Here is a 21455-nt window from a genome sequence, read left to right as displayed (position 1 = left end):
CTTTTTATTACTATCTCTTTAGGAGTGAAACATTATATGTGGAAATACATTCAATTTCCTCCCATACTTTTCTTATCTTTAGAGATTGGATATCAATGAGGAAAAATGAAACAAAAAATGATATTCCTTCCTTCATCTTAATAAAGTGTAAAGGGATAATGAAACGTTTGGTTTTAAGTAACACTTCAGGTATTGTCTTGGCCGCTGAAGTTGAACTTTTATTAATGAAGTCTTTATAAGGTTTCATAACCATACGCAATTGGTCTTTCTAATATCATTTTTCCTTCAAATTATAAGTACTAATTGTGTATGATTATGAAACTTGCTGAATATTAATTGATGAATATATTTGACACCTAAGAGGAGCTGATCTGTGTTGGGTCTTCTGTTTATGCAACCTTACTGCCAAGTCACTAGTGACAACTTTATTGATATGTCAAGACCTTTCCTTATTAAATAGGCATGCCATGTTGACTCTTGTAAATGGTGAGTTTTATTTTTCTATTATAAAAGGTAGATATCAAGAGACTAACCAATTTGTGTCTCCTGAATTCCCAAGATATCAATCATATTCGTATAAACATCAACTGAGTGAACAACTCAATATAATCAAGCTTTTCAGTGATGTGTGAACATGCATATTAAGATGGTATCATCACTCAACAAAACTAGAAAAGGGATGAAATAAATATAATGAAGAAACTGATACAAGAAGAAGCATATGAGGAATATAACCAGTAATATATCAGAAAGCAATATAAGGAAGGTTCATCAACTTTTGTGGTGATGATGATAATGATCCGAACATGGGTCTCTTCAACGTATACTTGATTCTGCTGAATCTGTTAATCATGTAATGTGAATCTTGAACTTTTAGCAAAACTCGTAATCTTTTTTTTTTTTGGGTTAAAAAAAAAAAGTTTAGGTGAACTGGATTTTGAGGACTCATTAGGGTCAGGGCATGCCTTTAAATTCGAGAGCACTTATAAAGATACTTATTTATTATCTACCAACAAGATCCTCACATCAGTTATAGGATTCTTCTTACCAGTTAAATTAATTCTTGTTGGCAAATCCCATAATCTTAACCCAACATGGTGTCACAGCTTCTTCAAAAGGCCCAACAGCTGATCCAACTTCAAAAGAGGCCCAAGGGTAAGCATCATGGGGTCCAGTGGGGAGAATAAGTGGAAACCACGTGAGAACAACAGCAATAAAATGTATTGAAGTGAAACACGAGGTCCAGCATAGTTAGCATTTAGTCCTCAAACATTAATCCTTGGCGGTGTGTATGGAGAAGATCTCGTGCTAGCACTAAAACCCCTTTCGAAAAGTCTACGGTATGAGGAATTAGTCACTGTTATCGATGGTTGCGGTGAATGCCCTGGACTTGACAAAAAGAAAACATACTGAAGTCACCAAGTATGCGTGTGGAGAACTTTGTGATCGCCCTCCTTTTGTGCGCTCTTTTCTCTTCCTGTGCCTTCTGAATTTTCTCGGTGATTTACGTTACTGCTATGCTTGTTAGAGTGCTGTGACTGATATTTTCCCGTTTATGAGCTCTCAAGTCACTGAATAATACAGTATTCGAGTTTCCTCCATTTCTTGTTCTCTCCTATTCCTCTACTGTTACACTTGACTTTGGTTACAAGGTAAGTATCGCCAAGAAGTTTGACTCGTGTGGTGCTAGGAAGCGTGTGACGGAGATTTGAATGGGGATTTCCTCCTTCTAGTTGGGATTTCCTCACTTGCTGGTCAAGAAAAACAGAATATGTTTGAATTCCAATTTAATCAGTTCCTTTTGTATTTATAAATATTTACGGAATCACAATACAGCTGTTTTTTTTGCTGATTTGATTTAACATATAAGTCTAATTTAATAATATTCAGAGCATTTAATATCGTTTTATCTATTTTATTCTTCTAATATTGACTTTTTATTGAGTATAGTGGGCAAGTTTTATAATTTTTTTACATATTTAATATTATAATTACTTTTAATTAATATTTTTAATCCATGTGAGATAGTTAAACTTGACTTATACATGTGGCATTGATGATGTTGATGGAATTTTTTTTCCTTGTCTTTTTGCATCGCTTGTATGTGATTGATATGGCATTGAGTTGCCCAAGTCAATATTTTCTACAGCCACATCAATATAATTATATACAAGAAGAATTTGTTTAATAATCTCCTCAGTGTTACCTCGGATAATGATATCAATTTCGGTACTTAAATTTTTTCCCCCAATAATTCTTTCCATAAAAATGGTATTTTATTAATTCTCTATTTTCTGGACTCCATTAAACTTATTCTAGTTGTATAATTTCCATCACTTAATGTAACTGATCTTTTTAAAAGGAAGATGTCGATGGAAACCTTTTCTTAGAAGAAATGGTAACAATCAACAGCCAGTTGTTCTCGTAACAATATTATCTAAGAAATAAAAAACCGGATCGGACACTAAACCGGTTGAGATAATGGGTCAAGTGTTAATAAGTCAAATTGGGGTCAAACCAGGATCAAACTGGTCAAATTAAAATAATATAAAAATATTATTAATTATTACTAAAAAATATTTTATATAGATAATATTTAAAATATATGATTAAATAATAAACATATATTATATACTCCTCCGGTCCTAATTATAAGACCCAATTGACTTATTTGAGGAGATTAAGGAAGTAAGTTAAGTTGGTTATTTATAATAAATAAGTGTTGTCATTCCTAAAATATCCTTGCTAATTAAGTATATTGAGTAAAACTATCATTATTAGAAGGATTATCTTGGAAAAAAATGCATAAATATAAGAGACAAAATGGGTTGGGGTCTTATAATTAGGACCAAATAAAAAGTCAAATGGGGTCTTATAATAAGGACCGGAGGAGTACTTCATTTCCCTAATTTTGTTTTTGGTACTATCAATCTCTCTCGACTCCTACTCAAATTTTACGGAAGAAGGTGCCACGCAATGTCAATCAACCTTAAATTATTAATTAAAAAGCAGCTTTTTTAATTTTCTTTATTTGATTTGAGTCTCTTGCCTTTCAGGTTTAGTAGGTCACGCTCGCCTCTCTCTTCTTTGTGCTCCTTTGTTCAAGTTTCTCTCTCACCTTGCGATCTTCATAGTAAATATGAAGCCTTTATTCTGATTGAAATTTTTTCTGTGCTTTACAAACTAGAAAGTTCTTCATTTCGTTTCTCATCATGATTTATTAGTTTATGGTAAGTTTTTCTTTGCATTTCCCCTTCTCTCTTTCTTCTCTTGTTCCTCTCTTTTTTTCTTTCTTTTTTTCCGATAAGGTTCTTCTTCTTCGCCCCACAGATTCAGATGAAGAATATAGAGAATCGGGTAGCTCAGTCCAACCAACACGTTACCCGGTTTGATGCCGGTTTGCACTAGTTTGTTCTAGTTTTTCTAGATCGATCATTCACCGGTCTTGTTGCTGAACCGGACCGGAAAACTGGCTGGTTTCCAGCCTGAACCGACCGGTCGGGTCTAGTTTTTTTCATTCATTGATATTAGCCACTATGTTTGGGTAATATTTTGAGTTAGAATACAACATTAATATATTTGTATGCGTGCATTGGTCATCAGTATTATCACATTTGAGTCATGGTGACCTTTATGACCCGTAAATCTAATAGTGTTCTATAGGCGTGGTGTAATTGTACATACCAGTTTCATATAACATGTCTCTAATATTTGTGACAAGAGATCTCAATAGATAATTTAGCATACAATCCCTCATCCAATGGTTGAACGCATCTAAATATGAGTATGGATAATTGGACTATGAAATATAACTTCCAGTAAAAAAAAAGAAGAACATAATGTGTTAATGTTTTGTATAAAAGTATGGCTTCTAACTCATTTATATATTTATTCTCAAAATGTAATTAAAAAAAATAAGGGCTTTTCTTTTGTTAAATACAAGTATTTTCCTATTGAAAACAATCCGGTTCGAAATATTATTGGACATGAAATGTTGCTACCTCTCTTAGAAAAGATTTAAACTTTAGATCAATATGTTATAAAAAATTAGTCTCTTTTACTGAATCTAACTTCGGTTTGTAAATAAGAGATGTTTTTGACGTCCCATTGAGAAGCCACGGAGTGGCCTCTTTGTTTTAGCTCCAATAATTAGCCCAAATAGGTTGATTTTACAAATAGGCATGTGTGTATTTAAGGCTCAGTCCTTACTTGTTTGGGCCAAAACCTGAAATAAGGTTCTAGATGAAGCCTCGAATTATGTCCCCTTGGAAAAGCAAAGGGGAAAGAAACGATAAAAGTAGTCGCATTTGGAGGAGAAAAAGTCCAAGTTCTTTTTTTGTTTCTTTTTCCCCCAGCAGTCCAAGTTGTGCATACAAGTAAGGTTCCCACACTTGAGGCGAAATTATTGAGGTCAAACGTGAGTTAATTACAAGATCTCATATATTTAATAGATTACATATGATTCACGTAGTTGGAAAAAAAATTTTCCAAGAATCTTAATATCATAATCTTTTGAGTCAAGATATATTTTTATATTTGTTTGATAAAAGGTACAAACCAATTTCCATATGGGAAAATTTATTTATTATTTATTGTCTAAATGTATCTAAAGATTTAGTTCTTTAATCTTTAATGTATGGCACAACTCATATTTGTAAGTACAACTCTTCTTCAACTATATATAACTTACATCCGATTATAAAAATTTGTATATAGTTAAAGGTATATTGCATATACGTGACGAAGAGTTATACCCGCTGATGATGAGTTACAACCAATCAAAATTCTAAATCCTTAGATATCTTTAAACCATAAATCTTGTAATAAGAGAATACTTTTTTATTTGGTTTCCCTTTCTAATCATCTGATCCTTAATATATGACCTAATTATTAAGTTAATTTTAGTCCTAAATATAAGACTTATTTCTCATATTTATCAATTTTTCTTAAATTACCTTTATGGATACTCACTCAACTATAATCAAGTAGAAGAGGAAGAAAGGATATTAAGAAAGATGATTATGGTGTTTTAGAAAAAACCATGTCATATTTTTTATAATTAACTAACTTACTTAACTTCATTAATCTAATTAGAATAGTTAAATAGGTCTTATATTAAGGTTCGGAATAGTATATCATTTGATAGTCTCCTGAGGCATAACATGTTTTAACACAGCTAATAGGTGTTAGGTTTGAGTTACACCTACTGCTGTTCAAGAATCCAAGTACTTAGATATTTTTAGATAATAAATTCTGTAATGGGATGTTTTTGAATAACTTTTCTTTGGCGTATAGCTGTTGGATTGTTTGATCTAATTATAATATTTTATAGTCATTCATGATAAATGCTTATTATTATCATACATTTTTAGAAATAATTTTGAGAAAATAATCCACAAAGGATTGATCAAAAGATGGAGAAGAGAGCAGAAAGTGATTAACACGCAAAGATATGAGATGAGAGCATTTCAAATTTATATATTCATGAGACTCAGGAAGATCATCTGGATATTGAGGAAGATTTGACGACACTGATTGTATATTAATTAATAATTATAAGTTAATTTAATATTCAATAAATAAATCCATTTCCCACTGAATAACATCATCCAAATCTATTTAAAAAATTCATAGTGATAATAATATTATTATTGGAGAGATTCAGCATATCTTTTTTATTTGCAAGTATCAAATAATCCAACTCGCATTTAAACTGTAGAGTATAAGGTTGACCTCTGGATTCTCTCACGTTATCTAAATCCTCTCACGTTACCTAATTAGACCAAAGTTAGTCACACACACAAAATCATTTGTTGGAACAAAAACAAAAAGATATATGCAATCAATTAATTCTCAGTTAAGAATGTAACAACAACTATCTTTATCATATTAAATGGGATCGGCTATATTATCGCATCATGTCATTGTAGTTAACATCAAATTGTGATCTAAGGACAATTATTCGTCAATTACTGGCTTGTTTAGAGTTAAGATAAAATTCTTCTAATATATTTACGTCATATTCCGTAAATCATAATTAAAAAAACTATTTTTAAAGACTCCTATTACTATTCCTGATAAGGTATGGACAAGTATTGACATGTATGGATAAGATCTATATATCATTTGACAGGCTCGAATAAGGTCTGATATTGGCATGTGGGGCTAAAGGTTCAATTAGCTAGGTTTTTATAACCCAATTAACACCAAACACATTTCTTAATATTTACTTAAACATTAAGTTATGAGTCCAAAGGTTCACAGAGAGTAGGACTCAAATCTGTATAGACCATAGTTCAAGTCCTCCCAATGTGTGTGTGTGTATAAGTATTCAATTCGTAATACAATTTTTTGTTAAAACATGTGATGGGATAGATGATTTTTTGTTTGTAAGTTGTTAGAAATATATAATAATTTAATTTCTTTACAAAATTTAATTTCTTTTTAAACATTTCTTTTTAAACACAGAGTGTATTCTTAAAAATAGAGTCTAATATCTTTTCGACTATTGAAGATAAATCCTATTAAAATAAAATTTATTGCAGACTGAAAAAAATAAAATAAAAAAGAATAATATTGAATATGAAAAAGAGCCCCTTTATTCACATTCACAGTGTAACTATAAGCCGTAAGACCTACCCTGATTTTAATAAGTTAAAGAAACACAAATTATCTAAATTTGTATTTATAAAAATATATACGATATAAACTTTTTATGAACTTTACATCTATTTAGAGCTCATAGACCTAAGTCAGATTAATTGACCTATTACCTTTGCCTTAGCCTACTTTGACATGACAACTCCAATGTGTTCTTGAACCCCATTTTGTCTGTCCTAAAAAGCCGTAAGCCAGTAACCACGGAAAGACCTACTAAATTAAATAAAAATAAATGGAGATTACTATTTGTATAGGATAAATCATAATTAGATGATTTTTAGGGCTTGTTCACGACCAAAAAAAACCATAGATTTTAATATATATTTTAAATAATTTAAAATTCTTTATTGAAAACAATAGAATGTACAATGAAATTTATTTTTAAAAAAAGTAATTTCCAATAGATAATGATTAAAAATAAAAGTAAAAACCTTTTTTATCTTGATAATTCAATACACAAGCCAAAATTATGATAAAATTTGAATCATACAAATTAATTTAAATAATTTAAATCTCAGCATGAAAGAACAGCATGATCTTGTCTTTAAGATAAATAGAGTAACACAAAGGTTTTGGGACAGATTTGGATTCTGTTCACACTTTCTCTCAATACACCAAATAAGTGATTAAATAAATGGAAGAAGAAACTGTGTATGGAGAACTTGGAGAGATCCATATTTGACATTGGGATTGTGTAGTTTTTTAATAATGAACATTTGGTCACAAATATTCATTACAATTTTTGTGTCATAAAAATTATGATAAATGAATTTTTTGCATGATTAAATGTCACAAAATTCAACCCTTCAAAAAATTTCATATATGTGATTTTGATTGAACTTCTAACATAGTATTACTTAAATTCATTTTTATTTTAGGCTTTGATATATAAAAAGCAATAGAATGAAGAAATAATGGAATAAAAATAATTTTGTAAAAAAATCTTTACAACTCCAAATTTAAAAAAAAATAATAGAAAAAATAGATTTGACTACGATTCATATGAGTAGAACAGATATTGCATATATCTGTATTTGTGGGAAGGAAACTTATCCTATTGGTTCGGAAGTTAAATAAAGTGAGAGCTCACCAACCAATAACTGAGATGAAAATGATAGTTTCATACATGAGACAAGTATATCAATAAATTAAAAAAAAAAGGTTCTCTATTAAAAATTTATTTAGCGAGAATGACATAAATCAGAATGCCTGATAATTATATATACAAAATTTGTAAAGTATCGGTACTTTTTATGTAAATATTTAGCAAGTCTTTTTCACTAATAAAATTTCTAATAAAAAACCTTTCTCCAATTTTTCCTATTTACAATGACTATATGTTCCCATTTTTCTAATAAAATAACTTTTGTATCTAAAGAATCAAAGTCGTTACCATTTCTACTAGAAAAACCATCCACTATGAATATGGAATAAACTTCAACCTCTGGAACAAAGACCAGAACAGTTGAAAATAAAAATAAATATATATATATTTTTTCCATTGGCACCCAGCTTGCCAGGTAATGTCTGAGGCTCAGTCAACAAGAGCAGATCCTTGATACCTCTCTAAGGAACAAGCTAAGTCTATAAGTAGAGTTAACAAATATTCAATCATAAAGTACTTATTTGTAACCTCTCCTAAGAATCCATTAAAATAACATCTTCCTGTCGCTTATCTTGAAGGCAACCAGCATCTTGGAAATTTCAACTTTAAACCACAATCTCACAAGTGACAACTATGCCAGCCTCCAAGCTCACCCACAAATACTCCATCAAAAACTGAGCAATACCGCTAGTTTGTCCCTGTTCACACATTCCCATACCAACAAAATCTCTTCTTTTTTTTTTTTTTTAATATCACATATCACCCCTTTTCTGTTCCTATAAATTCGGTTCAGTTTTAAGAACTAAGAGCATCAAGAACTTGAAAATGCCAGTGCCAACAAGAATTCCAAGCATGGTAAGTCAGATTTTCAGAGTCTAGTCTTTTTAACACATTTTCTTGTAGGCTGGAAGTTGTTGAATACATACCGTTAGTTCTGTTCTTTGGTTATCAGTTTGTTTGAATTTTGTTTTCTGTGAGTTCTCAGAGTTTGAAGAAATTGCAGGTGTCTATGGCTGTTTCAGAGGAGGCCAATAATGTCGCCATCATCTTTGGGGTCACTGGGCTTGTTGGCAGAGAGATTGCTAAGAGTCTGATTTCTTCAGGATCTTCATGGAAGGTCTATGGAATAGCAAGAAATCCAGAAATACAACCCATCATCACCATGAAAAGTTGTAATCCTTACCATTTCATTTCCTGTGATTTGCTTAATCCTTTGGAAACTCACAAGAAGCTGTCCCTATTACATGATGTGACCCATGTGTTTTGGGTCACATGGGCAAGCCAATTTCCACTAGACTCACAAGAGACTTGTGAGCACAACAAAACCATGATGTCCAATGCCTTGAACACCATAATCACTGTGGCCAAGAACCTCAAGCATGTTTCTCTGCAGACAGGGACAAAGCACTACATCTCACTTCAACCCCCTTTTGAACAACACCAAAAACTCCATTATTACCACGAAGAATCCCCAAGAATAACCAGTAAAATTCCAAATTTCTACTACGCTCTAGAGGATTTTCTAATGGAGAAACTCAATGGGAAAGTGACTTGGTCTGTGCACAGGCCTGGTTTACTCCTTGGAAACTCAACCAGAACATTCTATAACTTCATGGGAAGCTTATGTGTTTATGGGACTTTCTGCAAACACTTTAAGATCCCTTTTATTTTTGGGGGAACAAGGAAGTGTTGGGAAGAACCATACATTGACGGGTCAGATTCAAGACTAGTAGCTGAACAACACATCTGGGCAGCAACAAAACAAGCCACAGATTGTTGCAGAAAAGGGGAAGCTTTCAATGCAATCAATGGTTCAAGCTTTACATGGAAGGAGATATGGCCGATTCTGGGGAAGAAGTTTGGGGCATATGTGCCTGAAGAAGAAGAAGAAGAAATGGTTTGTGAGGGATTCTGGTATTGCAGAGAGATGGGTGATGAGAAGAAGAAGAGGGTATGGGAAGAGATTGTGGAGAAGCATGGATTGGTGAGGACAAAGATGGAAGATTTAGCCAACTGGGGGTTTCTTGATGCCTTGTTTAGATTCCCTATGAAGCTGTTGGTGAGCCGAGATAAGGTTGATGGGTTTGGTTTTGTCAAAAGATGTAACACTTTGAATTGTATATTGTATTGGATCGATTGCATGAGAGATCAGAAACTCATTCCTAGGCTCTAGATTTTTAGGGTATGGTAATATAGTTTAGTTTCTCAATGTCATGTATATGTATTTTCTCACCAAAATAGATAAGTGTAATTGGTGTTAAATTGGTGCAAGTGTACCATGTACGCATTTTTCTTTTCTAAAGATTTGCCAACTCTAGTGAGCTTTCAAAATCTAACTTACCTAGCCAATTTGTCTACCTAAAAAAATTAAGCAGTGTGTACACATGATGTGTCTTGTTTTTTTCTTTTTTAATTCATGTACTGTATATCATTCAATTTTTTTTTTAAAACAAAAACAAAAACTATAAGAGTCAAGGATCTCTCGTCAATATCTTCTTTTTATCCAAAAGGTAAAAAAGTGATCAAGAATACAAAAATGAAGCCTTCGTGTTATGAGGAAAGCATCACTAAATAATCTACACAAAAAAGATCTTTTTCTAAGAATATGAGAAAGAAAAACCTGCCACTGGCAATCTTTGTGAATAACCTAATATTCTAATTAACATCTGCAAATGGGTGATCACACCCTCTAGAGATTAAATTAATGGTTTCTATGCAATCATGATGAGGAATAATATTTCTATAATGTTACCATTGCTGTGTTAGTCCTTGGAATATGTCCCTAACTGTGTTAGTCCCACATAACTCTTGAAGTAGAAAGCACAATTTTCCATCAAATCCTTCTCCCAAGAAGCCTATAGAAGAAACTAGAGTGAGTGTTAAAGTGATCACTGGTCTTGGTAGAGTCAAACAACTCACCGTCTCTTGACACTTCAATATCCTAGCAAATATAACCAAAAGAAATTGACCATTGGATCTTCTTAGTATGAGATTCCATCTAGCCATATGGTAGGAACAACCACATAATTGCAACTATGTATAACATTCAAATAGTTTCCAATTAAGCGGATTGAGTCTTCAATCTCTGATCATTCAAATGAGCAATTAGTTGGACTTGTTAGGCCTAGTCTCAATATGAGCTCAAAAGTATGTACTTTTTCATGTTATAAGAGTCACATAAAAGATTTAATCTTCTTTGGTACTGACCATCCAACCATCTCCAAATTATTGTTTTGTCTTTAAATTGAACAATGCTGGACTAATTAATTAGAGAAATAAGCTATACTCCCTCCATTTTTTTTATCTCTTTTCAAATATATTCTATGCGTAGTGATATTCTTTTTTTCAATTTTTCACTTCTCCCGTTGTCCACGTTAAAATATCCTATTTGAGGTAATATGCATGAAACGTTATAATTCTAATATTGTTTAGTCCCAAATGATTTTTTTCAATAATCATTGTTATTTTGAAGTTTCATCTGCAGCTAATAATATTGTTTAGTCATTTAATATTTGCATCTTTTGTTGGCATCATTAGGATTATATGATTAAAAAGACACCTCATAAAATTAGGGGATAAAAATATAATTTTGTGCAAAATTAGACGATTAAGTGAAGTTTTATCTTTTACCTAAAAAATTGTGAATATAAAACTAAGTGAGTCTTTTCTTTTGCCACCAACAAAAATAAATGAATCTCGTACGTATTCATCCTTGTTTACGTCATAGTTTCCAATTACGTGCACTGTATAATTATCAAATATCTAATGCTCAAAGAATTTTATAATAAACTATGCTTTTGGGAAAGAAAAAGTCATATTTTTTAATATTTTGAGTATTTCAAATCAATTTTCAAAAACAATATTTGTTTAATTTAAAACCACATGGAGCCAAAATTCTCTAAATCAACAATTGTTTTCCACTTAAAGTGCCCATGCTCAATTTGTTTTTAAAAGAAAACACTTTTTTCCTTTTCTTTTTTGTTTTTTTTTGTTTTTCCAATTAAAGAAAACACATGTTGAAGCAATTAAAGTAAACTGATTACTATAATAATGAAAATGGACCGATGGGGTGGAGAACAACTTTCCAAAGGTGGAGTTGGATTGATAGAAGAAATGTATGGAGCAGCACAAATTAGGGGCTGCATGTGATGGTTGACCAAAGGATTAATTAAATAGAGAATGATGGATTATATACTAAACAAATAATAATAATAATAATAATAATAATAATAATAATAATAATAATAATAATATCTTCATGAGAAAAAAGATAAATATCTTCTTTTGTACATTTCTGTCTCTCCACATGCCTCCAATTCTATGCCCTTCTTGTCTTCTTCATGATTTGCCTAACAACACATTTTTGGGTTGGTCACTGTCTTGATGTCTTCTACATTCGCTTTCACTTGCGTTTTCTGCTCTTCCATGCAAATTTGTCTTATTTTTCAGTTTTTTTCTCTCCACATATGATCATTACCTCATATAAAATAAAGAAATTTAAATTTTCTGATAAAGTTGATGGACTAAAAAATTAATTTTTTATAAAATATATATGGCATTCCCTCTAGTTCTATATAAAAATTTTCTCATAGATAATATGTTTCTACTTATAACAAACACTAATAGCTTATTGATAAAGATTAATTTTTATATATTTAATCCTATATTAATCTTGAATTTAAATGATATCTTGAGTTTAAATGGATGTTTTATGCATTATTAGATTAATTGATTGATTCTAGGATTTTTCATAAAAATTAATATTTTGGATTGAAAATATGAATATCCTGTGATTTTCCATTTTAGTTTAAAATTAATATTTCTTATTCTTTGGAAACAATTCTTATATTTTCGGGAAGATTGATTTTTGAAAAGTTTTTTCAATTTCTTGTCTTATCTTATCTTAGGTGCATATCGAATATTTAATTTTGATATGGATTGTATCATATTTAAATATAATCTACATTTATAGATGCACTTAAATATTTGTAGGTAAAAGAAAAACATCTAAAAAATTCAATAGTGCAAAACTCAATCCAATGACTAATATCAAGTGAGTCAATTAAACTAATGAGCTTAAGTTTTTGATTAAAAAAAAGATCCCTCTTCTTCTATTAAATTAACCTTGCTGCCACCTCCCTATCAGTCTCTCTCTCTCTCCCCCCCCCCCCCCCCCCCCCTTCCCTCCCCCTCCCCACAGACACTCTGTCTCTCGTCAACACAAACTCATATCCATTGTTCTTGTGTCCCTTAATCATCACGCCGCCACCTAATCCCCTCCACCGTTCATTGTCAAATCTCTTTCTTCATAACTATTCCATCATTCATGAACACACGCCAACATTAGTTTCATCTCTCATCCTATCAACACATTATCGTGCCCATGGCATCTAACAACTTTGGAGCAGAATGCATTTTGATGGCAGCTTGCTTAGCAACTTAGGAAAAACATGGAGGAGGCTAGAGTTTTTAGCTAACATTTGAAGACTACATAGAAATAATACTCTATTTATCTTTTTAATTTAAGGACTTAAAATCAATTATTTTTAAATAATAATTTCGAGTTGTCTTTTCATAAGACAATTTAGTTTTAGATTGTCATTTTTATTTTTGGATTGGATTATATTTGTGTTGAGATACTTATTAAAATTTATGTTTATTAACCTTTGTATTATTAATTGAATTTATAATTGGGTTCTCATTGTAAATTTAATTGTTAATGTGGTTTGAATTGCAAATTTGGGTTCTTTTATCTCTTGATTGTTTAATTCAGTTGGTAAATTGTCTAATTGTTTAATTAGGTGATTTCAAACATAATTTTTAGAATTGATTTGAACAAATTGTTATTGGTTTTAATGGTTTAATTAACTAGCCTTATTCTCTAATGGCTTAAGTGTTTTTGAATTTAAGGATTTATTTTATTTCAAGTAGGTAATTGTCATTTCTCTTTAGTCTAATTAATTGATTTAGGCTGTGAAAGTTAATTCCATACAAATCTTAAATTGTTTCCTCTACTGTGCTTAAAGAAAACCCTTGGTTTGCTTTTTTTTTGCTCAATTTTCCTTCAGCATTTTAATTTTTTCTTCTAAAAAAAAAAATCTTCCCCCAAATTGCATTTGTATTCATTTAGTTTCATTTAATTTTCATGTAGATTTCAGGACATTTGCATAATGCATTTATATTTAATATTTTGCATTTTAGTTTAGGTTCATTTTATCACATTTTTTATTACCTATATTCTTACCTGAAGAAACACGTAGCTTGCTCCTTAAAAGTAATGACTTATGTTGATCATAAACTACAAATTATTTAAGACTTAGTTTAATTGAATGCTTTAACAACAGAGGTATTGCTATCTATCTAAGATTTTACTACTCCTCCAGTGTTAAATGTAAAATTTATTTTGTAATGTAAATAAAACTTATTTTATAATGTAATTTACACTACAAAATAAGTTTTATATTTAAAACAGGAGGGAGTGTATTTTTCAGTTTTGCTTACATTAATTACTAGTTAGTCTCATTGCATTAATTATCCGCTAACTCACTCATTCCCTGTTCACGGTATTTTTGAAAAATAAGTTATGTTCTTTATATATTTATTGTATTTATTAATTTTAACTAACTTTTTTTTATTTATGTAATTTGTATTCTATGAAAAAAGGAGGGAGTGATTCTTAAATCCAAATTGAGACTGATGGTGATAAAATGTAACATGCATATTGTATGTTTCTTTATACAAGCTTCAGGCATGCCAAGGGATAAGAAATATGAAATGATCATATTTTATTTCTATCAAGTATATTCTTATTTCTTTTTTTTTCCTTCACAAAACATCAACGACAATAAAATTAAATGTGCTAAATTAACAGCAACAGGGCCTTATCATGTATATGAAAATAAACTGCTATGTTATCATCCCTTTCTAGTGTAAAAAACTACTTAACTAGTTTGAGTAAAATAATAAAGTTAAATAAATTACTTTTTTTTTTATAACAAATATAACACTGTCTCCCTAAAATAACCCTATATGACAAGTTTTTAAGTTAGATAAACTATTTTTAAAAAATGATAAATATGATAGGAAAAAAATAAAATAAGGTATTACAATTTTGTTTTTGCCAAAAATATAAGCTATTACATTTAAAACTAAAATTAACTCCCTAACTCACTTTTATATCGGAGAAATATTAAGGGGAAGATTGTACAAGAGAACATAAGATGATAAATTTTCTTGCTATTTAATTGGATTCATGATTCACAATGATTGCACAAGTGCCCGTCTTTTAAAATGAATTATGTTCAATAGTTTGTAAACAGTACTCCATCGAATTTTCTATACAAGTCAGAGTCTAGGAAAGATTCGCAAACCAGAACAGAATGTGAGTCACTTTATAAACGATTAAATACATATTTCACGCTATAGTACGTAGGTTTAGATGCAGATCAATGCAATTTCCAGACAATTTTAATAATGCTGTCAAGTTTACTTGATTCTCGTGAGATAATTAAAAAGTGACTTAATTAAGAATTAGATTTGTTACAACTTATTACAGATTATGGAAGTTACTTTCGCCTCAATTTTTTAATCAATAAAATAAAACTAAAAAATCTGAACCTACTAGGCTACCGCTATATTTACAGATATTTAAACACAGGAAAAAGATCTCAATCTAAAAGCTTCAAAACTATACCTTTCTATTCTAATATCACCATACAGGTACAATTTCACATAAAATCAAAAGATGCTAGACTGTTTCTAATACCAATAGATGTACATATCAAAAGTCTACACAACCAACCCTGCCATCGCATAAAGCATAACAGAAAAGCCGAGCTCACTACATGATGATGGCATCCCTCCCATTCCAAAACAACAAAATTAGGAGGAAAATTTGCCCACCTGTACAAAATTACAAGGTAAAATGGAAAGTGGTTCAACTATGACACAATGCTCAATGCTTTTTTGACTTTGACTTCTTAAGCTTGGCTATGAAAGCATCATCATCAGAATCATCATCATCATCATCGCCCTTCTTCCGACCTTTCTTCTGGCCCTTCTTCTTCTCAGCACTTGCACATATAACAATTTTCCTCTCTTCTTCCTCCTCTATAGGTTCACACTTCTCTTTAGGCTTCCATATGAACAGTGATCTACATAGGTAACACAAGTCAGTCGAAGAATTAAAAGAGACCAAGGTTATTTTCTCATGTTCTCATTTGATTTCAACCCTTAAATCTAACAAGTAGACAGAAAAAACTGGTCAAAGTGAAATCAGCATTCATAATTCTCAATAATTTGCATAGATAACGTGTACACACAGACTAAACAAGCTTCCATAATTAAGATAATCAGATAATCAGCTCCGAATTGGAGCAAGGAAAAATCATGCTTCATATGGACTTGTTATGAAGGTCTAGAGTCAGCTTTAAAAAGTTCTTTTGATATGGAAGGATAAAAGCCTTAACCATCTGTTTGTTTCCAAGGGAATTAAAGGGATGGGAGATTCTAATGAGTTTGATTTAGAAAATATGGAAAAGTGGAGTTATTAAATTTTAATAAAGGGAAAATGTAAGAGAGAATGGCAATAAAAACTAAATAGAAACTTTCAACCCCATCTCTCCCTTTTAAAACTTGAAGTAATTAAATCCCCTCCCCATTATTTCCCTCAAACAAAAGAGGTACTTATCATATGGATTACAGGTCAAATCTCATTAGCCAAGAATTAATAGTCAGCTTTAATACTAGCCGATAGCTGCATAATTTTTTTTTCCCCCTTTTTCTTTGGCTGAAATAATGGCACAGATTAATGAGTCTTGCATCTGGTGTAATAAATTTTAATAACAGCCATTCAATTGAATGATGATGTAGGAATAAAATCAAAGACGGTACAAACCTAGAACTTCCAGATGCCAGAATATCATCACGTGGATGCAGCTTGTTCACGGGACTGATGGTTGTGATGTTTGGGTCCATGACCTCTGCTACCAATTGCCCTGTACTGGTATCTATAAAATCAATAGGATGCAGGGCAGCTCCATTATAATTTTCACTGATATAACGACCAACAACAGCCAGGGACTCTGATGGATCCTGCAATCACCCAAAAAAGGGGGGTAATACTTGGAACCATAATGAAATGTGAGATTTAACAGAAGAAATGAAAACTGGGGAGGAAGTAGGAAACCTTTGGATCCCATTCAGCTCTAAAAGGAGTCAAATACCGATTGAAATCATGACTATGTACAATTTGGCGGCTTGGAGAATCCATATTGCCAAATATGGAATCCCATATGCGAAGGCGGTTGTCCAGTGATGTCGTAAGGATTTTAATCCCAGAAATAGGAGAAAAATATGCAGAGCTAACTACACGACCATGCTCAAGTTGATAAAGGGATGAACCAGTTTCCAACCGACGCATATCCCAAATACGAGCCTGGAAAAAAAAAAAAAAAAAACACCATAACATGCCTTGGGAACAATTGGGATTCAAGATCTGAAAGATTATAACGAGAGGCACATATCCAAACATAAATGTTATAATAAAGCTATAGCTATCAAATAGATGTTTCTATCCGCTTCAGGAGCAAGAAAAGTGGCAAAAATCCCACATAATGAATGCATACCATAGATGTTTGTACGCTAGCAGTAATACGAAAATGCAAAAGGAAGTGAACTCACGAAGTGATCATTTCCACAACTCAAGAGGAGGTCAGGTTGTACTGGATTGCAATGAAGACCAACAACTTTGGTACCTTCTTATGAATCAAAATGGCATTGCCAGTCTTGTAGTTGGTGCGAGTATCTACCCTATAAATGGCACCAAGATTATAAAATATTTCTTAGCTAAGTAATTTCATATACAACTAACATATAGCAAGAATATTAGAGCTTTCAGCTTTTTTATTATCAAGTAGAAATCACAATTCCAAAAGTTATTACATTATGCTTGTATACTTCAATTCTCTTATGCTGAACAAAATAAGTTTTTTCTGTATGATATGTTCTTTAACAGCTTCAACAAAGTACGGCCCTAAAACCCAGACAATGAACAGACTGACAGAGTCCTCTGCAAGAATAGGCCAGCCCCTACCAAATGCACTGATAATCATATCATATATTTAACCACCAGTTGTCAATACCCAAGCATAACATAGATACTCAAGATCAAAAAAATGAGAGGCAGGCCAAATTTCACCTAAATATAAATTTCAGTACACACACTATACACAGTGAACAAATGCACACAATGGCGTTTCAAAAACTTAAATCATCACAACCCAAAGACAGGAAAGTTGCAACTAAGGTTATGATGAACAAGCGTGTGATAAAAAAATTTTCAAAAAAAAATTGTACCAGAGCGTATTGCTATGTATCACTTTGCATCAAACAGCTACTGCACCCGGACAAAGGAAGATATTTAAAAAATTACTTACAAATGAAGAAAGCCAAAGTTATCAGCAACAAGCGCAAGACCTTTCTCCAAGTTAACATCCATGCCATAAAGCATTTTCCAACTGCTTGGACCCTAATCAGAACATACAAAAGCAAAATTTTCTTCTGTAGAAAGATTAAACACAAATTCACACGCAAAGTCCAATGAATCTTCTTCCATATCTTTCACTCATGCATTGCCATATATTCCCCTACAGAAGAAGCAAAAGTCTTGTCTTTGACCTATGTTAATTTGGGCTGAAAGAAATTAAAACGATGCTAAATGCACAACCTAGAGATCTTTCCTTGAAGCGGAAAAGGTAAGTTGAGATTATGGTTAGAACTTCAGCCATCACCAATCAATCAAGATTGTGAAGAGTAGGTAACAAAGAAAAGAGCAAAGAAGAAATATATCACCAGCCATCCGTCAGGGTTAAGGTCCATTAGCAGGGATGAAATTCCGGTCTCCAGGTCTGTGTAACTAAAGGTGCCATCTGAGGAAGCACAGTAGAACATACAATCATTTCTAGGGTTAAACCTACAAGGTTGCCAAATTGCAATTAGCCTTCAAAATTAGTATCATTCCAAAGATAAAAATAAATGTAAAGATGTTGGCACACAATGAATATGAAACATTTATATATCGATTAAAACATGCCATGGTTTGAACAGGAAAAAAAAAGAAAAGAAAAGAAAAAGAAACTCACCTCATGTTATTTACTATGCATGAATGTATATTTCCATAGACCGTCCTCTCATCTACTTTTTCAAAATTCCAGACTCCAACTTGTCCTTTCTTTTAGAATTAAAAGACAGGAAGATGGAATTAGGACTGCTAATCTTAAGCATCAAACTTTACTGATTACAAACTGCAGTGTATAATATATAAATAGACGACCTTATCTCCGGATAAGAGGATGTTATTCTTTGTGGGGTGGAATTCCAAGCATGTTACTCTTCTACTGTGATGTCTGATAACAGCACTCTGTACTTGGTCAGGGATCATATATTTGGGTTTGATCTATTGCACAAAAAGAAAATACAAGAACTTCATCATAATAAGGCCTCCTTCATACTATGCCCCATCTCTCTCAAAGGGAATAAAATTATCAGGTTAAGAAATAAAGTGAAATCACAAATTTTGAAGTTCTCATGATCTATAAAACATAAAAATTTAAAATTAAAGGGCCTCAGTATATAAAACGAACAAGAACGACTAATGATTCATCCCCACAATGAAAACAACTGTGAATTCAGTGCGAAAGGGGAAAAGCATCATGGGTAGTACTAAAAGAATAGGATATGATCAACTGGTGGTGATTGTAGATCGACCATTCAATGACTAAGCTAAAATTTAATTCTTATAAAGGCTGAGAGGCTGTACTTTCTTTCTCGCAATGAATTACAACAATAATTAAAATAAGGGAAGTCAAGCATACAAAAAGGAACCACAGCCACAAAAGGGTCAATATATTAAAACTTAGAAAAATAAAAAATAAGTTTACTTTAGATTAGTTATTTCTTGTAAACTCTTAATAACTAGTTGAAGAGTTTGGGTTACTTATTGCAATGAGGCTAACTAGTATGAAGAATTAATTCTGCATGCCAACATGCACCTGTTTTAACAGAAAACACAGAAGCAAAAGCAAAACCAAAAACAAAAGCGGCAAACAACTACACACACCATCCTTCAACAAGAAATTTTTTTAAGATAGGCAGGAGGGGGAGTTTGACTTCTAGTTTCTCAACATACTTAAGATATCTTGCCTCATTGACCAAGCAAATAACCAAATATATTAATACAGCAATGTCATTTAGGAAACTCAAAGGCCAAAGAACAGGACGAATTCCACCAGAGTGCTTCTTAGAACATGATTTGAGTTATTGCTATGTTTGAACATGCAAAAGTGGCCCAAATGCGTTGATACTTAATACTACATTGACCCCAAAAAAAAAAATTCTTCAAGACCAAAAGAAAGAAACAGTTCAGTCATGCTTACCGGAGGTACGGATGGTCTTAGCTGCCGTTCAAACACATATTCAAAAGGTTTACATGTATTTCTGCGCGGAGCAGGAATAACTCCAAACTCAGAATTCACTCTATGAGGGCAAGTCATTGTAGTGTGTCCTTCGATTAAGAAACACAGCAAGTAAAGATGTCAAGGACAAATACGACAATGAAATTATAAGGTTCCAAAAGATACCTCCGTACTTAAATTTACTTTTAAGCCAGGAAGACGACCTTTTAGTACAATATAACATGAAATCAGGTTAAAAGCGTCAAGTAAGAATGAACATTTCACCAAGAGAACAAGAGTGGAATGAATAAAAGTAACAGCAAAGAAAGAAGCTTTTTTCATTTACCAGGCATTTTACACAGATAGCAAGGCTTCATGGGGCAATCGATATAAGTCGCCCCCTTGAATCCCGCTTCATGCCCAGGCTTCTTGCACACCTAAAACGTCATTAACGATAAAAACCCCAAAATTACAATGGCACGAATAAGGACAGGGGAAGAAAGGGAAGCAAAGAAGGGGTGGGAGGCGGGGACACTAACTTTGCAAACTTTCTTGAGACTGATAGTGATAGGTGCTTTCCCTTTCTTTGCGTCCAAACCCACTTCAACTCCCTCAACGTCTCCCCTCTCCGCAATGCCATTTTCCTTTTCTTCATCGTCTTCCAGTGTTTCAGATTGTTCCTCTTCATCGGGTTCCTCGTCAGAGCTACTCTGTTCAGAGTCAGAGTCCCTCTCAATGACGACTTTCGGGAAGGCCATTCTTCGAGTAACCGGAGCCATTTTCTCCAACAGAAAATGAAAAGGCAAAACCAAAAGGCAAAAGTGGAGGAGAAATGAGAGTGACTAAGAACAAAAGAGGGAAAATTGGTGCGAAATGGAACGACTCAACCGACTTTGATCTCCGGGCATTGGTCGGTCGGCGGGGGTGAGATTACAGATATGCCCAAAGTGCTTAATGTGTCTGCCGTTTTGTTCCTTTGCTAGCCAAATATAAGATTTCGTACAAAGGGCAAACATGGAATCTTAGTTAGGGTTCCCTTTTTCCAGGCTAGAGACTGTCCTACTTTTCGTATGACACGTGGCTTGTTCTGTGCCAAAAATAGATATGACTTGTTGGCATGTTATATTAGGAAGGACTTTATATAACATTTTTGCATTAAATTGTGGGGTCTCAAGCATTTTATCCTCGCAGAATATCAAAATATTAAACTTTCAAAATAATTTTTGAAAGGACTCAAT

At 32.3% G+C, this 21455-nt stretch overlaps 2 protein-coding genes across 2 annotated transcripts; one reads left to right on the top strand and one right to left on the bottom strand.

Annotated features, from left to right (window-relative positions):
- Positions 1-1366: 1366 nt before the first annotated feature.
- LOC114712868 (iridoid synthase CYC2-like) lies at positions 1367-9938 on the top strand. The gene is made up of 3 exons (XM_028897434.1): positions 1367-1499; positions 1585-1652; positions 8751-9938. Exons 1-3 carry the CDS (start codon positions 1367-1369, stop codon positions 9936-9938), a joined length of 1389 nt encoding a protein of 462 aa, XP_028753267.1.
- A 5490-nt stretch (positions 9939-15428) lies between these two features.
- LOC114712858 (protein DAMAGED DNA-BINDING 2-like) lies at positions 15429-21068 on the bottom strand. Its single transcript, XM_028897425.1, is given in 12 exon segments — positions 15429-15918; positions 16662-16858; positions 16953-17201; positions 17447-17523; positions 17526-17575; positions 18202-18293; positions 18617-18737; positions 18907-18995; positions 19098-19220; positions 20200-20327; positions 20564-20654; positions 20757-21068. Coding segments are annotated over 12 exon segments (1656 nt in total). The 5' UTR covers positions 20997-21068; the 3' UTR covers positions 15429-15719.
- Between the last annotated feature and the right edge of the window lie 387 nt (positions 21069-21455).

This window comes from Neltuma alba, unplaced genomic scaffold (genome assembly GCF_004799145.2).
Source record: "Neltuma alba isolate B1F8T4 unplaced genomic scaffold, ASM479914v2 tig00001855_pilon, whole genome shotgun sequence".
NCBI lineage: Eukaryota > Viridiplantae > Streptophyta > Magnoliopsida > Fabales > Fabaceae > Neltuma > Neltuma alba.
Note: the sequence above shows the minus strand (reverse complement) of the source record. Positions and strands in the feature narration are given on the sequence as shown.